The sequence below is a fragment of the Phacochoerus africanus genome, chromosome 1 (assembly GCF_016906955.1).
Source record: "Phacochoerus africanus isolate WHEZ1 chromosome 1, ROS_Pafr_v1, whole genome shotgun sequence".
NCBI lineage: Eukaryota > Metazoa > Chordata > Mammalia > Artiodactyla > Suidae > Phacochoerus > Phacochoerus africanus.
The window spans coordinates 99,559,844-99,579,211 of record NC_062544.1 but is presented as its reverse complement, the minus strand read 5'-3'; the positions used below and the strand labels follow the sequence as shown (position 1 = coordinate 99,579,211).

General features: G+C 38.9%; 1 protein-coding gene across 4 annotated transcripts in view; it reads right to left on the bottom strand.

Annotated features, from left to right (window-relative positions):
- The window catches only part of FBXL2 (F-box and leucine rich repeat protein 2), an 84,160-nt gene that overhangs the window by 26,377 nt on the left and 38,415 nt on the right, over positions 1-19,368 (bottom strand). For all 4 annotated transcript variants that reach the window (XR_007133447.1, XR_007133446.1, XR_007133445.1 and 1 more), the window contains exon 5: positions 15,771-15,865. Coding sequence is in view for 1 of the 4 variants with exons in the window: in XM_047769587.1 (XP_047625543.1) it covers positions 15,771-15,865 (95 nt within the window). In the remaining 3 variants the exon portion in view is untranslated. The remainder of the gene's footprint in view (positions 1-15,770; positions 15,866-19,368) is intronic.

The window sequence follows — 19,368 nt, the reverse complement described above, 5'->3', positions numbered from 1 at the left end:
AATAGCAAAAAGACAAAAAAAAAAATACAGCTACATAAGGAGGGATTCTCACAAAAAACGAACTGGAAACTGGAAGGAAAACTATACAATCAAAGCTGCAAGAAAGATCTCCATGTAACTGGGGAGAATGGAGGGAAGGAAAAAAAAAGGCATCAAGTAGGGGCCTGGGCCCCTGGGAAAGACCCATACAAATGACAAAGTCCACTCCAGTGGACTTTCACCCTGGGAGGAAGCAGCTGACTCACAACTGGGCATCTAAGTCCCAGGGTCCAGCATGGAGGAGACAAGGCCCCTTGCCTGCTGGGAAGCCCACTGAGACAGTTGGGAATTGGAGAGGCATAGACTCTACTTGCCAGGAAAGTATGCGTGCTGGCTTGCTGACAGTCAGGGTGGAGTGAGCCTTGCACTGGCGGCTGCTGCAGCGTTGCACTCACAATCCAAAGGGGTCAACACTCCAGCCCTGCTCAGTCTACACAACAGCTGGCATGAGTTCTGGGCCAAGATTGGTCTAGCTCTGCAGAGACACACCTGGGGTATGATCCAGGTGGAGCCAGAGGCCACTCTCAGCATGTGCATAGGGTGGCGGGTCTAGCTGCAGCAGATGATGTCAGTGTGTGCACTGGGCAGTGCCACCAGAGTGGACAGCAACTCAGCGCTGAATTTCAGGGAGACAGGTTCTGGGCAGCAGTACACAGTGATTCATTTCCAGCAAGAGTGCCCCAGCTCCACCCACTCCACACTGCAGCTTAGTGCTAGGTCTGGGGCAGACAGGTCCTGGGAAAAGACTGCCACAGAGGCAGCCCAGAACTCATGCCACATGAGTTGGCAGCACGGCCATATCAACTCCTATAGCAACAACACCTTGACCCTCAGCCCCAGGCTGCTCCACACCACAGCCTTGCACAAGATCTGGGACAAACACAACAGAGAAACGAATGCACCCTGGGCTGCTTCGGAGTGGAACTGAGGATGCCTACACAGGTAGCACATAGGTTTGCTGTGACTGCACAGGTCTGACTTGCTTCAGCTACTGGTGCCTCTGTGTCAGGGAAAGTACTCAACGACAACAGAGCCTGAATGAACTGACCCTCAGAGCTTCTACTCCAACAATGGGGGAGCAGACCCTTCCCCCAACAGGACAGTGACAACCATAGAGCAAACTGCTTCACATCCAGCAGAGGCACTAGACACTGACACTACAATACCAATCACACACCCTATCAAGGGGATAATAGGCAGCACACTCTAAGGAAAGATGTGGCTGACATCCATACCAAAACAGCCCTTGCACCAAAAATAGTGGACATACATGGTCTACACATGGACACTCCCACATGAAGACAGCCCTTCAAAACCACAGCAGTTAACTGTTTCTCCTAAATTCACAGAGACAGAAAAAGTAAAATGAAAAAGCAGAACTACTCCCAATTAAAATGACAAAAGAAATCACCTGAAAGAACAAATAATATCTACTAGATTACAAGTTCAAAAAGGAAATAATAAAAGTGACAAAGGAATTTTAAAAAGATTATCAGTAGATATACAGGTCACTGTAACCAAGGAACTAGGAATTAAAGACAAACCGACCAAAAAAGAAAATTCAATCGCCAAGAAAAACCAACCAAGAAGCAATGAATAGCTGACTAATGACACAGAAGAAAAAAAACAATAAATGACACAGAAGAATGAATAAATGATCTGGAAGATAGAGTAATGAAAATCAACCCAATCCTAACAGCAGAAAGACAAATGAAAAAAAAAAAAACTGAGAGAAACATACAAGACCTATGGGATAATAAAGCATTCCAACTTACACATAATAGGGTTCCAGAAGGAAGAGAGAGAGAGGAAGGGATCAAAAATGTACTGGAAGAAATTATAGCTGAAATCTTTCCAAACCTTAAGAAGGAAACAAATCCAGAGAGAGGAAACAAAACGAAGAGGGTCCCAAACAAGATGAACCCAAACATACACAGCCCAATTTATAGCATAATTAAAACAGCAAAAGTTAAAGAGAGGATTCTAAAGACAGCAAGAGAAGAAGAGTCAGTTACAAGAAAATACCTATAAGGCTTGATTCAAGCAGAAACACTGCAGGCCAGAACGGAGTAGCACGATACATTCAAAGTCCTAAAAAGGAAAAACCTGCAACCTAGGATACTTTATGAGGCAAGATCATCATCATTTAGAATAAAAGGAGAGAAGGGGGTGTGGGGATGCACTGAGGGTTTGGGATGACAATGCTATAAAATTTGGTTGTGATGATTGTTGTACAACTATAAATGTAATAAAATTCATTGAGTAATTAACAAAAAAAGAATAAAAGGAGAGAGAATTTTCCAGAAAACCAAAAACTAAAAGAATTCAGCAATACTAAACCTACCCTAAAAGAAATATTGAAGGATTTTCTCTAAAGAGAAAAGGAGCAAGAATCTATAGGAAAGGGAAAGATTACAAAAGGAAAGGCAAATATATAAAAAGGATTGGAGTTCCTGTCATGGCTCAGTGGTAATGAACCCAACTAGTATCCATGAGAATGCAGGTTTGATCTCTGGCCTCATTCAGTGGGTTAAGGATCCAGCATTGTCCAATTCAACCCTTAGCCTGGGAACTTCCACATGCCACAGGTATGGCCCTAAAAAAAATAAAAAATAAAAAAGATTGAAGAGCACTAAGTCTAGTATACAGGTTAAAAAACAATTTAAAATTTTTTTGTATAAGTAATTATAACTACAATTAACAGTAAAAGGATAAGCATGAAGTTGTAAAATAAGACATCAAAATCCCAAAATGTGGGGGATGGGAATATAAAAATGTAGATTATTTATTTATTGACCATATCCATGGCATGTGGAAGTTCCTGGGCCAGGGACTGAAGCCAAGCCACAGCAATGAACCAAATTCTTAACCACCAGGCCACCAGGGGAATGTGTTTGAACTTGTATGACTATCAGTTTAAAACAAATAGATATAGTTATGGGTCAATACACTTTAAGATACATATATGGCTATATAGAAATCTCATGATAACCAAAACAGACACACACAAAAAAAGAGAAAGGAATACAAATACAACATTAAAAACAGTCATCAATCAGTCTAAAGCAAGAACATGTAAGAAGTCTTTAACATATTTAAAAAACAGGGTAACCACAAATCAAAAGCTTATAACAGAAAAGAGAACAAAAACAAAAAAGAGAACACAAGCATAATGAATAAAGAAATACAAAATTAACTGGAAATCAAGGTCTAAAACAGCAATAAATACATATCCATCAATAATTACCTTAAATGTCAATGGATTAAACACTCCAATCAAAAGACAAACTGGATTAAAAAACAAAAGCCTACAATATGCTGCCTGCAAGAGACTTATTTTAGGGCAAAGGACACACAAAGAAATGGGAGTTCTTGTCATGGCACAGCAGAAACAAATCTGACTAGGAACCATGAGATTGAGGGTTCGATCCCTGGCTTCGCTCAGTGGGTTAAGGATCCGCCGTTGTCATGAGCTGTGGTATAGATCACAGATGAGGCTTGGATCCCATGTTGCTGTGGCTGTGGTGTAGGCCGGCAGCTATAGCTCCGATTAGACCCCTAGCCTGGGAACCTCCATATGCCATGGGTGTGGCCCTAAAAAGACAAAAAGACAAAAAAAGAAAAAAAAAGTGAGGGGATGGAAAAAGATACTTCATGTAAATGGAAATAACAAGAAAGCGAGAGTTGCAATACTCATATCAGACAAAATAAACTTTAGAACAAAGGCCATAAAGCAAGACAAAGAAGGACATTATGTAATGACTAAGGGATCGAGAAGAAGAGACATTATACTCATTAACATATATGCATCCATTATATGAGAATCTAAAGAAATAAAACAAATATTGACAGATATAAAGGGAAAAACAAAAAATACTACAATAATAGTAGGAGGAGACTTTTTTTTTCTTTTTTTTAGGGCCTGGAGGTTCATGGTTCCTAGTCGGATTTGTTTCTTCTGCGCCATGATGGGAACTCCAATAGTAGGAGACTTTAACTGAAATCCACAGACAAATCATCTAGACAAAATATCAATAAGCCAACAGTTTCTAAATGACACAACAGGATAGTTGAACTTAATTGATATATAAAGAACATTGCATTCAATTAAAAAATAGAATACCCATTCTTTTCAAGTGTGCATGTAACATTCTAGGACAGACCACATACTATGTCACAAAAGAAGCCTCAATAAATTTAAGAACAAATTATTTTAAGCATCTTTTCTGACCACAATGGTATGAAACTAAAAATCAACTACAGAAAGAAAAACCAGAAAAGAACAAACACATGGAGACTAAACAACATGCTACTAAAAAAGCCAATGGGTCAACAATGACATAAAAAAAGAAATCAGAAAATACTTTGAAACAAGAGAAAATGAAAGCACAACCTTTTACAAAATCTATGGGACAGAGCAAAAGCAGTTCTAAGAGGGAAGTTGATACTGATACAGGCCCTCCTCAAGAAACATCTCATGGATACCCTGGATGACAGGATTAAAATGGCGGAATAGAAGGACTAGAGCTCAACTTCTCTCCTAAAAACAACAAAATTCACAACTAAAGACTGAGCAATCTCCACCCAAATGGACTGGAAACCCATACCTACTCCAGAAGAAAAAGAGGAGGCCACATCAAAAGGTAGGAGGGGTGATTTCGTGATATAAACAACCCCATACCTCCAGGGTGGGAAGCTCCACAGACTGAAAACTAACTGGTTCACAGAGACTCACCTACAGGAGTGAGAGTTCTGAGCCACACATCAAACCCTCACATGCTGGGATCTGGCACTGGGAGAAAGAGCCCCTGGAGCATCTGGCATTGAAGGCCAGCAGGGCTTGTGCGCAGGAGCTCCACAGGACTGGGGGAAACGGAGACCCCATTCTTAAAAGGCGCACATGGACTTTCACGTGCACTGGGTCCCAGGGCAGAGCGAGGTCTCCACAGGAACCTAGGTCAAACCTGACTGCAGTGCTTGGAGGACATCCTGGAAAAACTGGGGTGAATGTGGCTTGTTGTGAGGGAAGGACATTGAAGGCAAAGCTCTTGGGAATATTCAGCAGTTGCCTTTCTCTGGAGGTGGCCATTCTGGGGAAATCTGGCCCCACCCGTCAGCCAGCCTGAGAAGCCCCAGGGCAAACAACAATCCAGGTGGGATCAAAGCCCCACCCCTCAGTAAACTGGCTACCTAAAGACCCCTCAGGCACACAGCTGCCTCTAATCCCATCCAGAGACTAAGCCCCACCCACCAGAGGGATTAGAATCGGCTCCACCTACCAGGGGGCAGGCATCAGCCCCTCCCAGCAGGAGGCCTACAGCAAGCCCCCATGCCGACTTCAGCCACAAGGGGGGCATACACCAGAAGTAAGAGAGGCTACAACTCTATTATCTGTAAAAAGGTCACCACACCAAAAACCTACAAACATGAAAAGACAGAGAACTATAACTCAGATGAGGGAGAAAGGAAAAACCCCAGAAAATCAGCTAAGCAGTGAGGAGATTCTCAGCCTCCAGGAAAAAGACTTTAGACTGTTGATGCTGAAGATGATGCAAGACATCAGAAATAAACTGGAGGCGAAGATGGATAACTTACAGGAAACACTGTCCAAAGAGATACAAGATATAAAACTTAAACAAGAAGAGATGCAAAATATGATAACGGAAATAACAAATTCACTAGAAGCAGCTAACAGCAGAATATAGGAGGCAGAAGAACAAATAAACGAGGTGGAGGACAGATGAGTGGAAATTACGGATGCAGAACAGAAAAGAGAAAAAAGATTGAAAAGAAATGAAGAGTCTCAGACAACTCTGGGACAACATGAAACACACCAACATCCGTATTATAGGGGTGCCAGAAGGAAAAGAGAGAGAGAAGGGAACAGAAAAAAATATTCCAAGAGATAATAGCCGAAAACTTCCCTAACATGGGAAAGGAATCACTCACTCAAATCCAGGAAGCACAACGAGTACCATATAAAATAAACCCAAGGAGGAACACCCTGAGACACATATTAATCAAACTGACCAAAATTAAAGACAAAGAGAAAATCTTGAAAGCAGCTAGGGAAAAGAAACAAATAACATACAAGGGAACCCCAATAAGGTTATCGGCAGATTTTTCAGCAGAAACTCTGCAGGCCAGAAGGGAGTGGCATGATATACTTAACATGATGAAAGGAAAAAACCTCCAACCAAGATTACTCTACCCAGCAAGGTTCTCATTCAGATTTGAAGGAGAAATCAAAACCTTCTCAGATAAGCAAAAGCTGAGAGAATTCAGCTACACTAGATCAGCCTTACAACAAATACTAAAGGAACTTCTCTAGGCAGAAAAGAAAAGACAGCAACAGGAAACAAAAATGCCACAAATGACAAGGCTCACCAGTAAAGGTATATATACAGTAAAGATACGAAATCATCCATGCACAATTATACCACCAAAATCAGGAATCATGAGAAGAGGTGGGTACAAATGCAGGACAGTGGAGATGAACTTGCAATTAAGAGAACAACAACTTAAAACAATCTCATATACATATAGACTCTTATATCAAAACTTCAGAATAACTGCAAACCAAAAATCTACAATTGGTACACAAACAAGGAATCTCTGGAGAAGAAATATATCTCATAGTAAATGAGTGCATAATCCACCATGAAGGGGGTCATTTGACATCATTCTTGGAATGCTAAAGTCTTACATCTGATTCTGATTTCCTCTCCATCAAAGAATTTATAATTATAATTAAACAATGTGACTGTACAATTAAATAATACAGTTCTACAATTGTATTATTATTAACCATTTCTCTCCATGGTACAATGTAAGGTCTATAATGTCTTGTTTATCACATCACCTAGAATGGTGTAATGCCTATATTGAAGAATCAATAAGATGTAACAAATTGTGAGGACATATTTATACAGTTACATTGTTTTTTAACCAATTTATGCATTTTATATTTTACTTATTTTCAGAGGGTGTATTATTTTTGTTATTCTTACCAGTTAAGTTATTCTTTTTATTATGCTATATAAAATATTTAATGGTATATAAGGCTTTCTTCTTTATAAATTTTAGTTGCATAATATAACAATTTTAATATAATACTAATTTTTAAAGAAAAATTGAAATGTAATAGATAAAACTAAGTAGTAAAGATGAAAACCATAAAAATGGGGTAAAGTATAGAATAAATTTCCTATTTGTCTCAGCATATTTCCCATTCCACTTCTCCAGTGGGAGTCACTTAATTTGTTTCTTAAGATCCATGATATAATAATCTGTGTGAATGTAATTGTGTTTAAATGTATGTATTTTATTCTGTAAAAAAATAAAATTAAAATTAAAATTAAAAAAAATAAAAAATAGAAAAACAGAAACATCTCATGTAAACAACCTAACCTACTGCCTAAAAGAATTATGAAAAGAACAAATCAAACCCAAAGTCAGCATAAGGAAGGAAATAATAAAGATCAGAGAGAAAATAAATACAATAGAGATTTTTTAAAAATAGAAAAGAATCATTAAATAGGGCTCTTTTTTGGAAAAGATCAAAAAAAAACCAATAACTTCTGGCCAGTCACCAAGAACAGTGAGCAGAGCTAAATAAACAAAATAAGACATGAAAGGAGAGAAATAACAACTGATATCACAGAGATACAAAAAATCACAAGAGAACACCACAAACAGCTATTTGCCAACAAATTCAACAACCTATAAGAAATGAACAAGTTTCTTGAAATATGCAGCCTGCCAAAACTGAGTCAAGAAGAGACAGATAATTTGAACAGACCAATCACTAGAAATGAAATAGGATCTGGAATGTATAAAACTCCTTGTAGGAGTTCGCTTGTGGCCTAGTGGTTAAGGATCTAGCGTTGTCACTGCTGTGGCTCAAGTTTGATCCCTGGCCCAGGAACTTCCAAGTGCTGCTGGCACACCAATAAAACCAAAAACCAAACAAAATGCCTCTAAACAAATGTTCAGGATCAGATGGTTTCACTGGGGAACTCTACCAAACATACAGAGTAACTTATACTCATCTTTCTCAAACTCCTTCCAAAGACTGAAGATGAGGGACACTCCCAAAGTCATTCTGTGACATCACCATCACAGCCAAACACTACCAAAAAAAAGAAAAAAGAAAAAAAGAAAAACAAAAGAAAGAAAATTACAGACAATAAATATCTCTGATGAATATACATGCAAAAATCTTCAACAAAAATTAGCAACCGAAGAGTTCCCATTGTGGCTCAGCAGTAATAAATCTGACTAGTATCTATGAGGACTCAGGTTTGATCCCTGGCCTTGCTCAGTCAGTTACAGATCTGGCATTGCTATGAACTGTGATGTAGGTCACAGATGTGGTGGCTTGGATCTGGTGTTGCTGTGGCTGTGGCACAGGGCAGCAACTACAGCTCCAATTTGACCCCTAGCCTGGGAACTTCCACATGATGTGGGTGCAGGCCTAAAAAATAAAAATGAAAAGAAAAAAAAAATCAAGCCAAGAGTTTCCATTGTGGCTCAGCAGTAATGAACCTGACTAGCATCCATGAGGATGTGGGTTACATCCCTGGCCTCACTCAGTGGGTTAAGGATCAGGCATTACTGTGAGCTGTGGCATAGGTCACAGAAGTGGCTCAGATCCGGCATTGCTGTGGCTATGGCACAGGCTGGCAGCTGCAGCTCCAATGCAATCCCTAGCCTGGGAACTTCCATCTGCCTCGGGTGTGGCCCTAAAAAGAAAAAAGAAAGAAAGAAAGATAGAAAAATAATTAGCAAACCAAATCCAACAATACATAAAAAGGATCATACATCATGATCAAGTTGGATTCATTCCAGGGCCACAAGGATGGTTCAACATACGTGAATCAATCAATGTGATATACTATATCAACAAAAGGAAAGGTAAAAACTACATGATGATCAAAACAGATGCAGAAAAAGCATCTGACAAAATTCAACATCCTTGTATGATAAAAACTCTCACCAAAATGGGTATGGAGGAAACATACCGCAACATAATAAAAGCCATTTATGACAAACCCACAGCCAATATTAATATTCAACAGTGAAGAGCTGAAAGCCTTTTTGCTAAATCAGGAACAAGGCAAGGATGTCCACTCTTACCACTTCTACTCAACACAGTATTAGAAGTCTAGCCACAACAATCAGACAAGAAATAAAAGGTATCCAAACTGGAAGGGAAGGGGTAAAACAGTCATTATTTGCAGATAACATGATACTCTATATGGAGAACCTTGAAGTTTTCACATAAAAACTAAATGAATAAATGAATTCAGCAAGATACAAGATTAACATACAGAAATCAGTTGCATTTCTTTATACCAACAATGAAATAGCAGAAAGGAAAAAAATATATATACTGTGTTTAAAACTGGATCAAAGAAAAATATCCAGGAATAAACTTAGCCAAGGAGGTGAAAGATCTATATGCTGAAAACTACAAAACATAGACAAAGGAAACTGAAGATGATTAAAAGAAACTGAAAGCTGTCCGATACCTTGATTAGAAGAATTAACATTATTAAAATGGCCATACTATCCTAAGCAATCTGCAGGTTTAATGCAAGGCCTATAAGAATACCCATGACATTTTTCAAAAAACTAGGACAAATGATCCCCAAATTTATATGGGACAACAAAAGACCAAGAATTAACAAAGCAATCCTGAGGAAAAAGAACAAGCAAGAGGAATAACCAGAAAGCTACAGTAATCAAAACAATGTGATACTGTCACAAAAACAGACATACAGATCAGTGGAACAGAGTAGGGAACCCAAAAATACGATACACCTATAGTCTACTAAACTGTGACAAAGCAGGCACAGAATATTCAATGGAGAAAAGACAGTCTTTTCAACAAAGCAGTGTTGGGAAAGCTGGACACCTACATGTAAATCAATGAAGTTAGAACACTCTCCTACACCAAACACAAAGATAAATCCAAAATGGCTTAAAGACTTAAGTAGAAGGCATGACACCATAAAACTCCTAGAAGAGAAAAAAGGCAAAATATTCTCTGACATAAATCACAGCAATATTTTCTTAGATCAGTTTCCCAAGGCAAAAGAAATAAAAGCAAAAATAAAGAAATGGGATCTAATCAAACTTACAAACTTTTGCATAGCAAAGGAAACCAAAAACCAAACAAACTACCTATGGAACGGGAAAAAATATTTGCAAATGATACAACCAACAAGGGATTAAATACCAAATATACAAACAGCTCATGCAATATTAAAAAAATACCAATCAAAAAAATGGGCAGGTCTAAATAGACATTTCTCAAAAGACAACACACTGATGAACAAGAGGTACATGAAAGTCACTTAACATTGCTAATTATGAGAGAAATGCCAATCAAAACCACAATGAAGAACACAACATTGTAAATCAATTATATGTCAATGAAACAAAACAAAAAACAATAACAACAACAAAACAACAAAACCCTACGATGAACTATTACCTCATACCAATGAGAATGGCCATCATCAAAAAGCCTTCAAATAACAAATGCTGGAGAAGGTGTGGAGAAAAGGGACTCCTTCTACATTGTTGGTGCTAATGTAAATTGCTGCACTTATGGAAACAGGATAGAGGCTCCTTAAAAAACTAAAAACAGAGTTATGATCCAGAAATCCCACTCCTGGGTATATATCTAAAAAGAAATGAAAATTCTAGTTTGAAAAGATTTATCCACTCCAATGTTCATAGCAGCACTATTTACAATAGCCAAGACACAGAAGCAACCCAAGTGCCCATCAACAGACAAGTGACTCAAGAAGATATGGTGTATATATATACACAATGAAATACTACTCAGCCATAAAAAGAATGAAATAATGCCATTTACAGTAACATAGGTGAACCTAGAGAATATTATACCTGGTGAAGTATAATATTCAGACAAAGACAATTATATCATATCATCACTTTTATGTGGATCTAAAACATAAGATTAATGTATCTATATACAAAATGAGACATAGAAAACAACTTATGACTACCAAAAGTGATTTGGGGGGGATATAAAATTAGGAGTCTGGGATAAGAGATACAACCTACTATACGCAAAATAGATAAGTAACAAGGATTAAGTGTATAGCACAGGGGAATTAAATTCAGTGTAACAATCCATAATGGAAAATAATCTGAAAAAATATTTATATAACTGAACTACTTTGCCGTACACCTGAAACTAATACAATATTGTCAATCGACCTTATTTCAATTAAAAAAAAATCAACCAATTTACCACATTAACAAACTAAAGAAGAAAAAACAGGAGTTCCCATTGTGGTGCAGAGTAAATGAATCTGACTAGTATCCATGAGGATGTGGGTTTGAAATCTGGCCTGGCTCAGTGGGTCGGGGATATGGCATTGCCGTGAGCTGTGATATAGGTTGCAGATGCAGCTCAGATCCCATGTTGCTGTGCCTATGGTGAAGGCCAGCAGCTGGAACTCTGACTCAACCCCTAGCCTGGGAACTTCCATATGCTGCAGGTGCAGCCCTAAAAAAGCAAAAAAAAAAAAAAACCAAAAAAACAAACAAACAAAAAAAACCCAAAAAACAAAAAAAAAAACATATGATGATCAAAAAGATGCAGGAAAAGCATTTCAAAATCTAAATCTAATATCCACTCTTAATTTAAAAAAAAAAAGCTCACAAAGTATGAATAGAAATGTCTCCAATTTGATAATGTCGAAAAAAAATCTATAGCTAACATCATACATGAATACTTTCTCCCTAAGATGGAGAACTGGCTAGGATGTCTGTTTTCACCATTTCTTTTTTCTTTTTTTCAGCTACTCCCACAGCATGGGGAAATTCCTGGGCAAGCTGTGCCACAGCTCTAACCAGGGCCACAGCAGTGACAATGCTGGATCTTTAACCTGCTGAGCCACTAGGGAATTCCTATTTTCACCATTTCTATTTGACACTGTACTAGAGATTCTAGCCAGGGCCATCAAGCAAGAATAAGAAAAGGCACTGACTGGAAACAAAAATTATCTTCATTTACAGGTGACATGACTGTTTACATAGAAAATCCAACATAGGGAGTTCCCATCGTGGCACAGTGGTTAACAATCCGACTAGGAACCATGAGGTTGCAGGTTCAATCCCTGGCCTTACTCAGTGGGTTAACGATCCAGCGTTGCTGTGAGTTGTGGTGTAGGTTGAAGACGCGGCTCGGATCCAGCGTTGCTGTGGCTCTGGCGTAGGCCAGTGGCTACAGCTCCTATTAGACCCCTAGTCTGGGAACCTCCATATGCCACAGGAGTGGCCCTAGAAAAGGCAAAAAGACTAAAGAAAGAAAAAGAAAAAAAGAAAATCCAAAACAATCAACAAAAAAGCTACAGAACAAACGTTGAGTCTATTCAGGGTTACAGGTGAAAAGACGAATGTACAAAAATCAATAGTATTTCTATTTGCCACCAATGAATAATCAAAAATTGAAATAAAAAAATCATTTACAATATTTCATTAACACTTAGGGATACATATGACAAAAGATGTTCACAACCTGTACAGTTAAAACTGCAAAACATACAGAGGGAAATTTTAAAACACCTAAATATAGGGAGAGATATATCATGCCTATGGGTTGAAAGGCTCAATATTCTTAAGATGTCAATTCACCACAAATTGAGCTACAGATTTACCATCATCCTATTCAAGATCCCAGCAAGCTTCTTTGCAGAAATTGACAAGCTGATGCTACAATTTATACGGAAATGCAACAGATCTAGCACAGATAAAACAAGTTTGAAAGAGAATAAAGTTCCAGGATTAATAAAACCTGACTGCAAAACTTATTATAAAGCTATAGCTATCCAGACAGTGTGGTTTGTTGTAAAGACAGACAAAGAGATCAGTGGAAAACATTGAGAGTATAAAAACAGCCACAATTATTTGCACAACTGATTTTCAACAAAGGTATAAGGGCAATTCTGTGGAAAGAGTGTTCATATCAATATATGGTGCTGGAATAAGCCAAAATCACTGGCAAAAAAAAAAGCTATCAATATATACCTCACACCATATACAAAAATCAACTCAAAATGGATAAGAGCGCTAAACTATAAAACCTCTAGAAACACAGGAGAAAATCTTTATGATCTTGGGTTAGGAAAGATCTCATATGTAACACCAAAAGTACGATTCATAAGAAAAAAAAAAAACTGATAAACTTCGTTAAAGTGAAACATTTTAAAAGTTAAAAATAACAAAAAGGTAAACCAATGACTGGGAAAAAAAATTTGTAGGAGGGCCTATCGTAGCTCAGTGGTTAACAAACCTGACTAGTATCCATGAGGACGTGGGTTCAATCCCTAGCCTCGCTCAGTGGGTTAAGGATCTGGCATTGCTGTGAGCTATGGTGTAGGTCGCAGATGTGGCTCAGATCCTGCATTGCTATGGCTGTGGTGCAGACCAGCAGCTGCAGCTGTGATTCCACCCCTACTCTGGGAACATCACATGCTGCAGATGCAGCCCTAAAAAGCAAAAAAAAAAAAAAAAAAAGATACACAGTTTACCATATTTAAATTATATCTCAATAAAACTTAAAAATCCTTAGGACTTCATGTAAGTGATGGAGCTGCAGTTACAGAGAATTTACATGCAAGATTTGTTAGAACCAGAATTTCAATCTATTCTGATATATCCCCAGTGCCTAAATTGGTGCCTGGTATAGGGGAGGCTCAATAACCACTTGTAGCCAAATAGCACCCCCTTGCACCAAAGCAACAATACACCCACAGGGCAGGGGCAGAGTAGAGGCCAAGGTTGGTTCTAGGTGATTACAGTCAAAAACTGAAGGCATGATAAAATTCTTCCCGATCATGATTCTGTGATTATGCTTATCATTATTTTTCACAGTGATCTTGCCTCACATATTTCAAAAGTTATATAGGTATTAATAGATATACCTGCTCTAAAACTTATGGTAAATAACATTCTTATAGGACAGTTTTGTTACACATGGCTCTATTCCAAGCACCAAGATGAGATTGTATTACTTTAATATTCCTCACTGACAATCCACATCTTCACATTTATTTTTAGTTTCTTTAACGGAACCACTATTAGATTTATGTTATCCATTACAAGTTATCTTAGGACCTATTTGGTACATTTAAGCTTCCTGTTAAAAGAGAATCAATCTATTCCACTGGTTTGCAAAGCTTTTGAAGTAGCAGAAAATTTGGTCTGATGATATGATTTTTTTTTTTTTGCCTGTGGTGTGCAGCTGCTTGAAGTGGGATCTCAGGTCCTAGACCAAAGACTGAACCTGGGCCAAAGTGGTAAAAGTGCCAAATCCCAACCACTAGACAACCAGGAACTCCCTCCCCTTTTTTTAAAAATTTTTTGATTTATAAAAAACCTCTTTGTTCCATAACACTTAAAGGAATGTTTTGATTCTTAAAGGGGATCTGGGAGCTGTCCTGTGGTTCACTGGGTTAAAGATCAGGCATTGTCACTGCAGCAGCTCAGGTCGCTATTGTGGCATAGGTTCCATCCCTGGTCCAGGACAAAAGATGTTACAAACCAATTTTCTTAGCAATGGTAAACTATAGGTTTCAATGACAAATTCTACTGTCTGCAATCACTACACACTGCACATTCTTACAGGAGATCTGTGATTGATGAATGTATACTGTGGTAATGCTTAAGTCTGCAAGAGGCAAAGTTCAGTCTCAGATTCTAGGGGCAGTCTGTGTCCTAACATAGTTAACCTCAAACAATATCTAAAGCCACCAGGATAAGGACATAAAGATTTTAATTTTGTCCTATCTCAGAAAAGCTCAAAATACATATCCTTAACAGTGAATTGATAACATTCTTGGTAAATAATGGTTATCCAATAAGGGGTGGGCAAGTATCTGGTTGTTTGGGGTATATTGCTAACGATAATAAAATGAATATGATAATCACATCCCATTACGGGTAAGCAAAATTCCAGGTTATGCTAAGGAACTTTTAAAAATAATTATTTTGGGGAGTTCCCATTGTGGCTCAGCAGTTAACAACCTGACTAATATCCACGAGGACGCAGGTTTGATCCCTGGCCTTGCTCAGTGGGTTATGTATCCGGCATTGCCATGAGCTGTGGTGTAGGTCGCAGATGTGGCTCAGATCCTACCTTGCTGTGGCTGTGGTGTAGGCCGGCAGCTATCGTTCCCATTCGACCCCTAGCTTGGGATCCTCCATGTGCCATGAGGGTGGCCCTAAAAAGACAAAACAAAATTATTTTGTTAATTAGTATAATTTAGGTAAGAAGGTAGCCACAACTACGACAGGAACCTAGGAAGATGGGAAAGTGAAGAAGGGCCAAGAAGAATGGCAAACTAAGGTCATAATATTATTATGTGCCAGCTCCTACACTCATGTTACTTTATGTGATACCATGACATTCCCACGAAGGAGCTTCAAATGCCTTCACTTTGCAGAGAGAAAACTGACAGCAAAGTGAAATATACTTTGTCTCAAAGTCACATCCCTGACAACACTGGAGCTCGGTTTCTAGTTCAAGCCTGCTGGCTCCAAAGTTGTGATAGTCTCATTTCTCTACATGAATTGCCAAAGAAAGAATTAAAAAAAAAAAAAAGCAAATAATATGCTTGGTTTATTTTTGTTGATGAAAATGTCAGCTACAAGCTGCCATGAGAGTGAGTCACTGTGGACTGACTTACTTCAAGGAGGAATCTCCAACGCCAATGCAGCCTCGCAAGCTGAGCTTCCTCAGGAATCCACCACAGCGCTTTGAGATGTTCTCCACCACTCGACCCTTCAAAATGGAGAAAGTTGGAGAAAATACTGTTTTTCATGCTGCTTATCCAACAGCAGGATAACCTGAAATTTAGGAACTGAATGTGTATTTCCAGGTGTAACATACTTTAGAACATTCTTCTAACACCTCATCTTTGCTCCCAGTGTATAAAGGGGGTGCAAGCTCTGAAAAAATGTTTTCAACTAAAGCATGAAGTATTTTTTTAAAAAAATCACACACTACTCTTTGAAAGCCATGACTCTGGAGTCAGGCAGCCCCTAGCCATGGCTCACAGCTGCACCACCAACTACAAGGCTTTCTGAGGTCAGCTATAGAAACATTGGCTACTGAGAAGAGCTCTAAAACAATGTTGCTTCCGTTGTGGCCCAGCATAAATGAATCGGAGTAGTATCCATGAGGATGTATGTTTGATCCCTGGCCTTGCTAAGTGGGTTAAGGATCTGGCATTGCCCTGAGCTGTGGTGTAGGTCGCAGGTATGGCTCGAATCTGGCGTTGCTGAGGCTGTGGTATAGGCCTGGGGACTTCTACATGCCACGGGCGTAGCCCTAAAAAGCAAAAAATAAAAGTAAAAATAAATTTTAAAAAAGAAATTCTATTTCAGCTAAACATTACCACTCTAAAAAATCTGAAAATGTATCACAAATCTACCCCCCAACCTTCTTAGCAAGCCCCTATTTAAACACATTTGCTTTGAAAAAGGAACTTGGGCTGGGTGCTGGCAAATACACTAGAGGAAGAAAAAACAAAACGAACTTTTTTTTTTTTTTTGGTCTTTTTAGGGCCCCACCCATGGCATAGGGAAGTTCCCAGGCTAGGGGTCAAATTGGAGCTGTAGTTGCTGGCCTACACCACAGCCACACCAAATCTGAGCCATGTTCGTGACCTGCGCCACAGCTCATGGCAATGCCGGATCCTTAACCCACTGAGCAAGGCCAGGGATTAAATCAGCATCCTCGTGCATACTAGCCAGATTCATTTCCGCTGAGCCAAAATAGGAACTCTGAGCACTTCCACTTTTTTAGGCATGATTTTAATACCTGCGTGTACCTATTATGGCTCATTTAATATTCACAACAAATGCACAGACTACTGCTCCACACTGAAGTAAGGAAGAGTATGTTTGGAATCTCTTAGGATGTCTCTTGGAATTAATATGCCCTATGATTAAAGGCAAAGGAAAATTGCAAGCCAATCCAAGCAGGACTACTCATGGCTTCAGGAATGATGGTCTCGGTCACTCCACCAGGTAAGGAGCCACGACAAGCTGACGTGTTTGCTGAAGACAAAGAGAACACACTGAGTGGGTAGGAGGTAGTTATAAATACCAACTCTGGCAGTTCCAGTGTGGCTCAGTGGTTAGCAAACCCGACTAGAATCCAAGAGGATGCGGGTTCCATCCCTGGCCTCACTCAGTGTGTTAAGGATCTGGTGTTGCCGTGAGCTGTGGTATAGGTCGCAGATGTGGCTTGGATCCTGTGTTGCTGTGGCTCTGGCGTAGGCCAGCGTTCTGATTGGATCCCTAGCCTGGGAACCTCCATATGCCGTGGGTATGGCCCTAAAAAGACTCAATAAATAAATAAATAAATACCAACTCTGACCACATGACCAGTTACAAAAATAAGAACTATACTTGTCATGAGTATTTTCTCCCTATTTTGTTATGAATGTGTGTGTATACAACAAACATATTTGTTTTCTTTCCTCTCTTATCTCCTTATCGTATAAGATGTATTAACATTGTATCATAGTATTTAAGTATTGTCAGTTCTACATCACTGTACTTAAGGCACAGGACATCAAGGAGAGTGAATATCACTCTAGGACTTTACCTCCTCTTCTGAGGAAGGGGTTAGTTTGGTTTTGGTTGTACCTTGGATAGTTGTATCACATTAAGTATGGTTTAAGAAGATGCATGTGGGTGCCAAGTTGACAAGAGGTGAACTTTATATCATCAATTTTATGTGTCAACCTGAATGGGACACAGAGTGCCCAGACTTTTGGCCAAACATTCTGAGTATCGTCTGCAAGGGTTTCTGGATGAGACTGGCATTTCAATCAGTGGACTGAGTAAAGCAGACTGCTTTCCCTAGCGTGGGTGGGCCGTATCCTGAAGACCTGTCTAGAACAAAAATGCCTGAGTGAAAGGATACTCTTCTTGCCTTATTGCTGAGCCAGACTAGCTGTTTTCTGGACTTTGGACTTGAACAGCAATTCCTCTTGGGTCTTGAAATTGCCAGCTTTCAGAGTATAATTTATACCACTGGCTTTGTTGGTGGAGCTACATATCAGCTCTCTTGGTTTCCAGGTTGCTGGCTGCAAATCTGGGGGCTTCTCAGCTTCCATAATCACATGATCCAATTCCTTTTTTTTTTTTGGGGGGGGGCCATACCCATGGCACGCAGAAGTTCTGGAGCCTGGGATCAAACCTACACCACAGCAGCGACCCAAGCCACAGCAGTGACAATGCCAGATCCTTATCCCACTGAGCCATGAGGGAATTCAGACCCAATTCCTTATAATAAATCTCTGCCTTTACCTATATACACACATAACCTTTGTTTTGTTGTTGTTTATCCATTCTACATATACTAGTTTGCATCTGCTAATCTCGAACTCCTAGTCCCTCCCTCCCTCCTCCCCCTCAGCAATCACAAGTCTGTCCCTTATGCCTGTAAGTTTGTTTCTGTTTCATAGATAAGTTCATTTGTATCATACTTTATGTTCCACATATAAGTGATATCATATATACACACATATTACTGGTTCTGTTTTTCTGAAGAATCCTAATACAGGTTGAATCCATTATCTTCATTTCGCAAGTAAAGAAATTAAATAGTTAAACTGCCAAGGTCACACTTTAGTAGTTAGTAGGGCTGTAGTTGATATGACTCTAAAACCTGTGTGCTTTGCACAACTACCACCTCCACAAGGGAGGAAACATTGAAAAGGTCATCTTGTTTCATTTTTAATATTATGATCCTAACTTTATAAAAGAGAGATGTTGACACTGAACTGTAAGCACTAAGAATTCACTAAGACACATCAAACCACAGGATCACAGAAGCAGGGCTCACATATACTATATCTGGTTAACAGCTTAATTAAGCTGAGAATCCAAATTCTGCAACTGCTGGTGGCTTTATCTATGCTTTCTTGAGTCTTACCTAAGTTAATAATTAGTTTTTGAATCAAAACTCAAGACATCTGTAAAATAAATTTCTGTCAGTGGGAGGAAAAAAGATTATGACTTGGAAATCCAACATAAATATTTCAGTACTGAATAAAACAGCAAAAACAACTTGACACCAACGCCTACAAGTGGAGCACACCATCAATTTTCTCCATTTCAAGTCAGTCACATTTATAAAAACTTCCTGTTCTTCCTTTCTTTGGAATAAAAGTTTTTGTACTGGAGTAAAATTATATTCAGAATTTTCCACTCTACTGTTTCCAACTAAGAGGAAAACAATAAGCAAATCTTTTCCAATACAAAATTTGA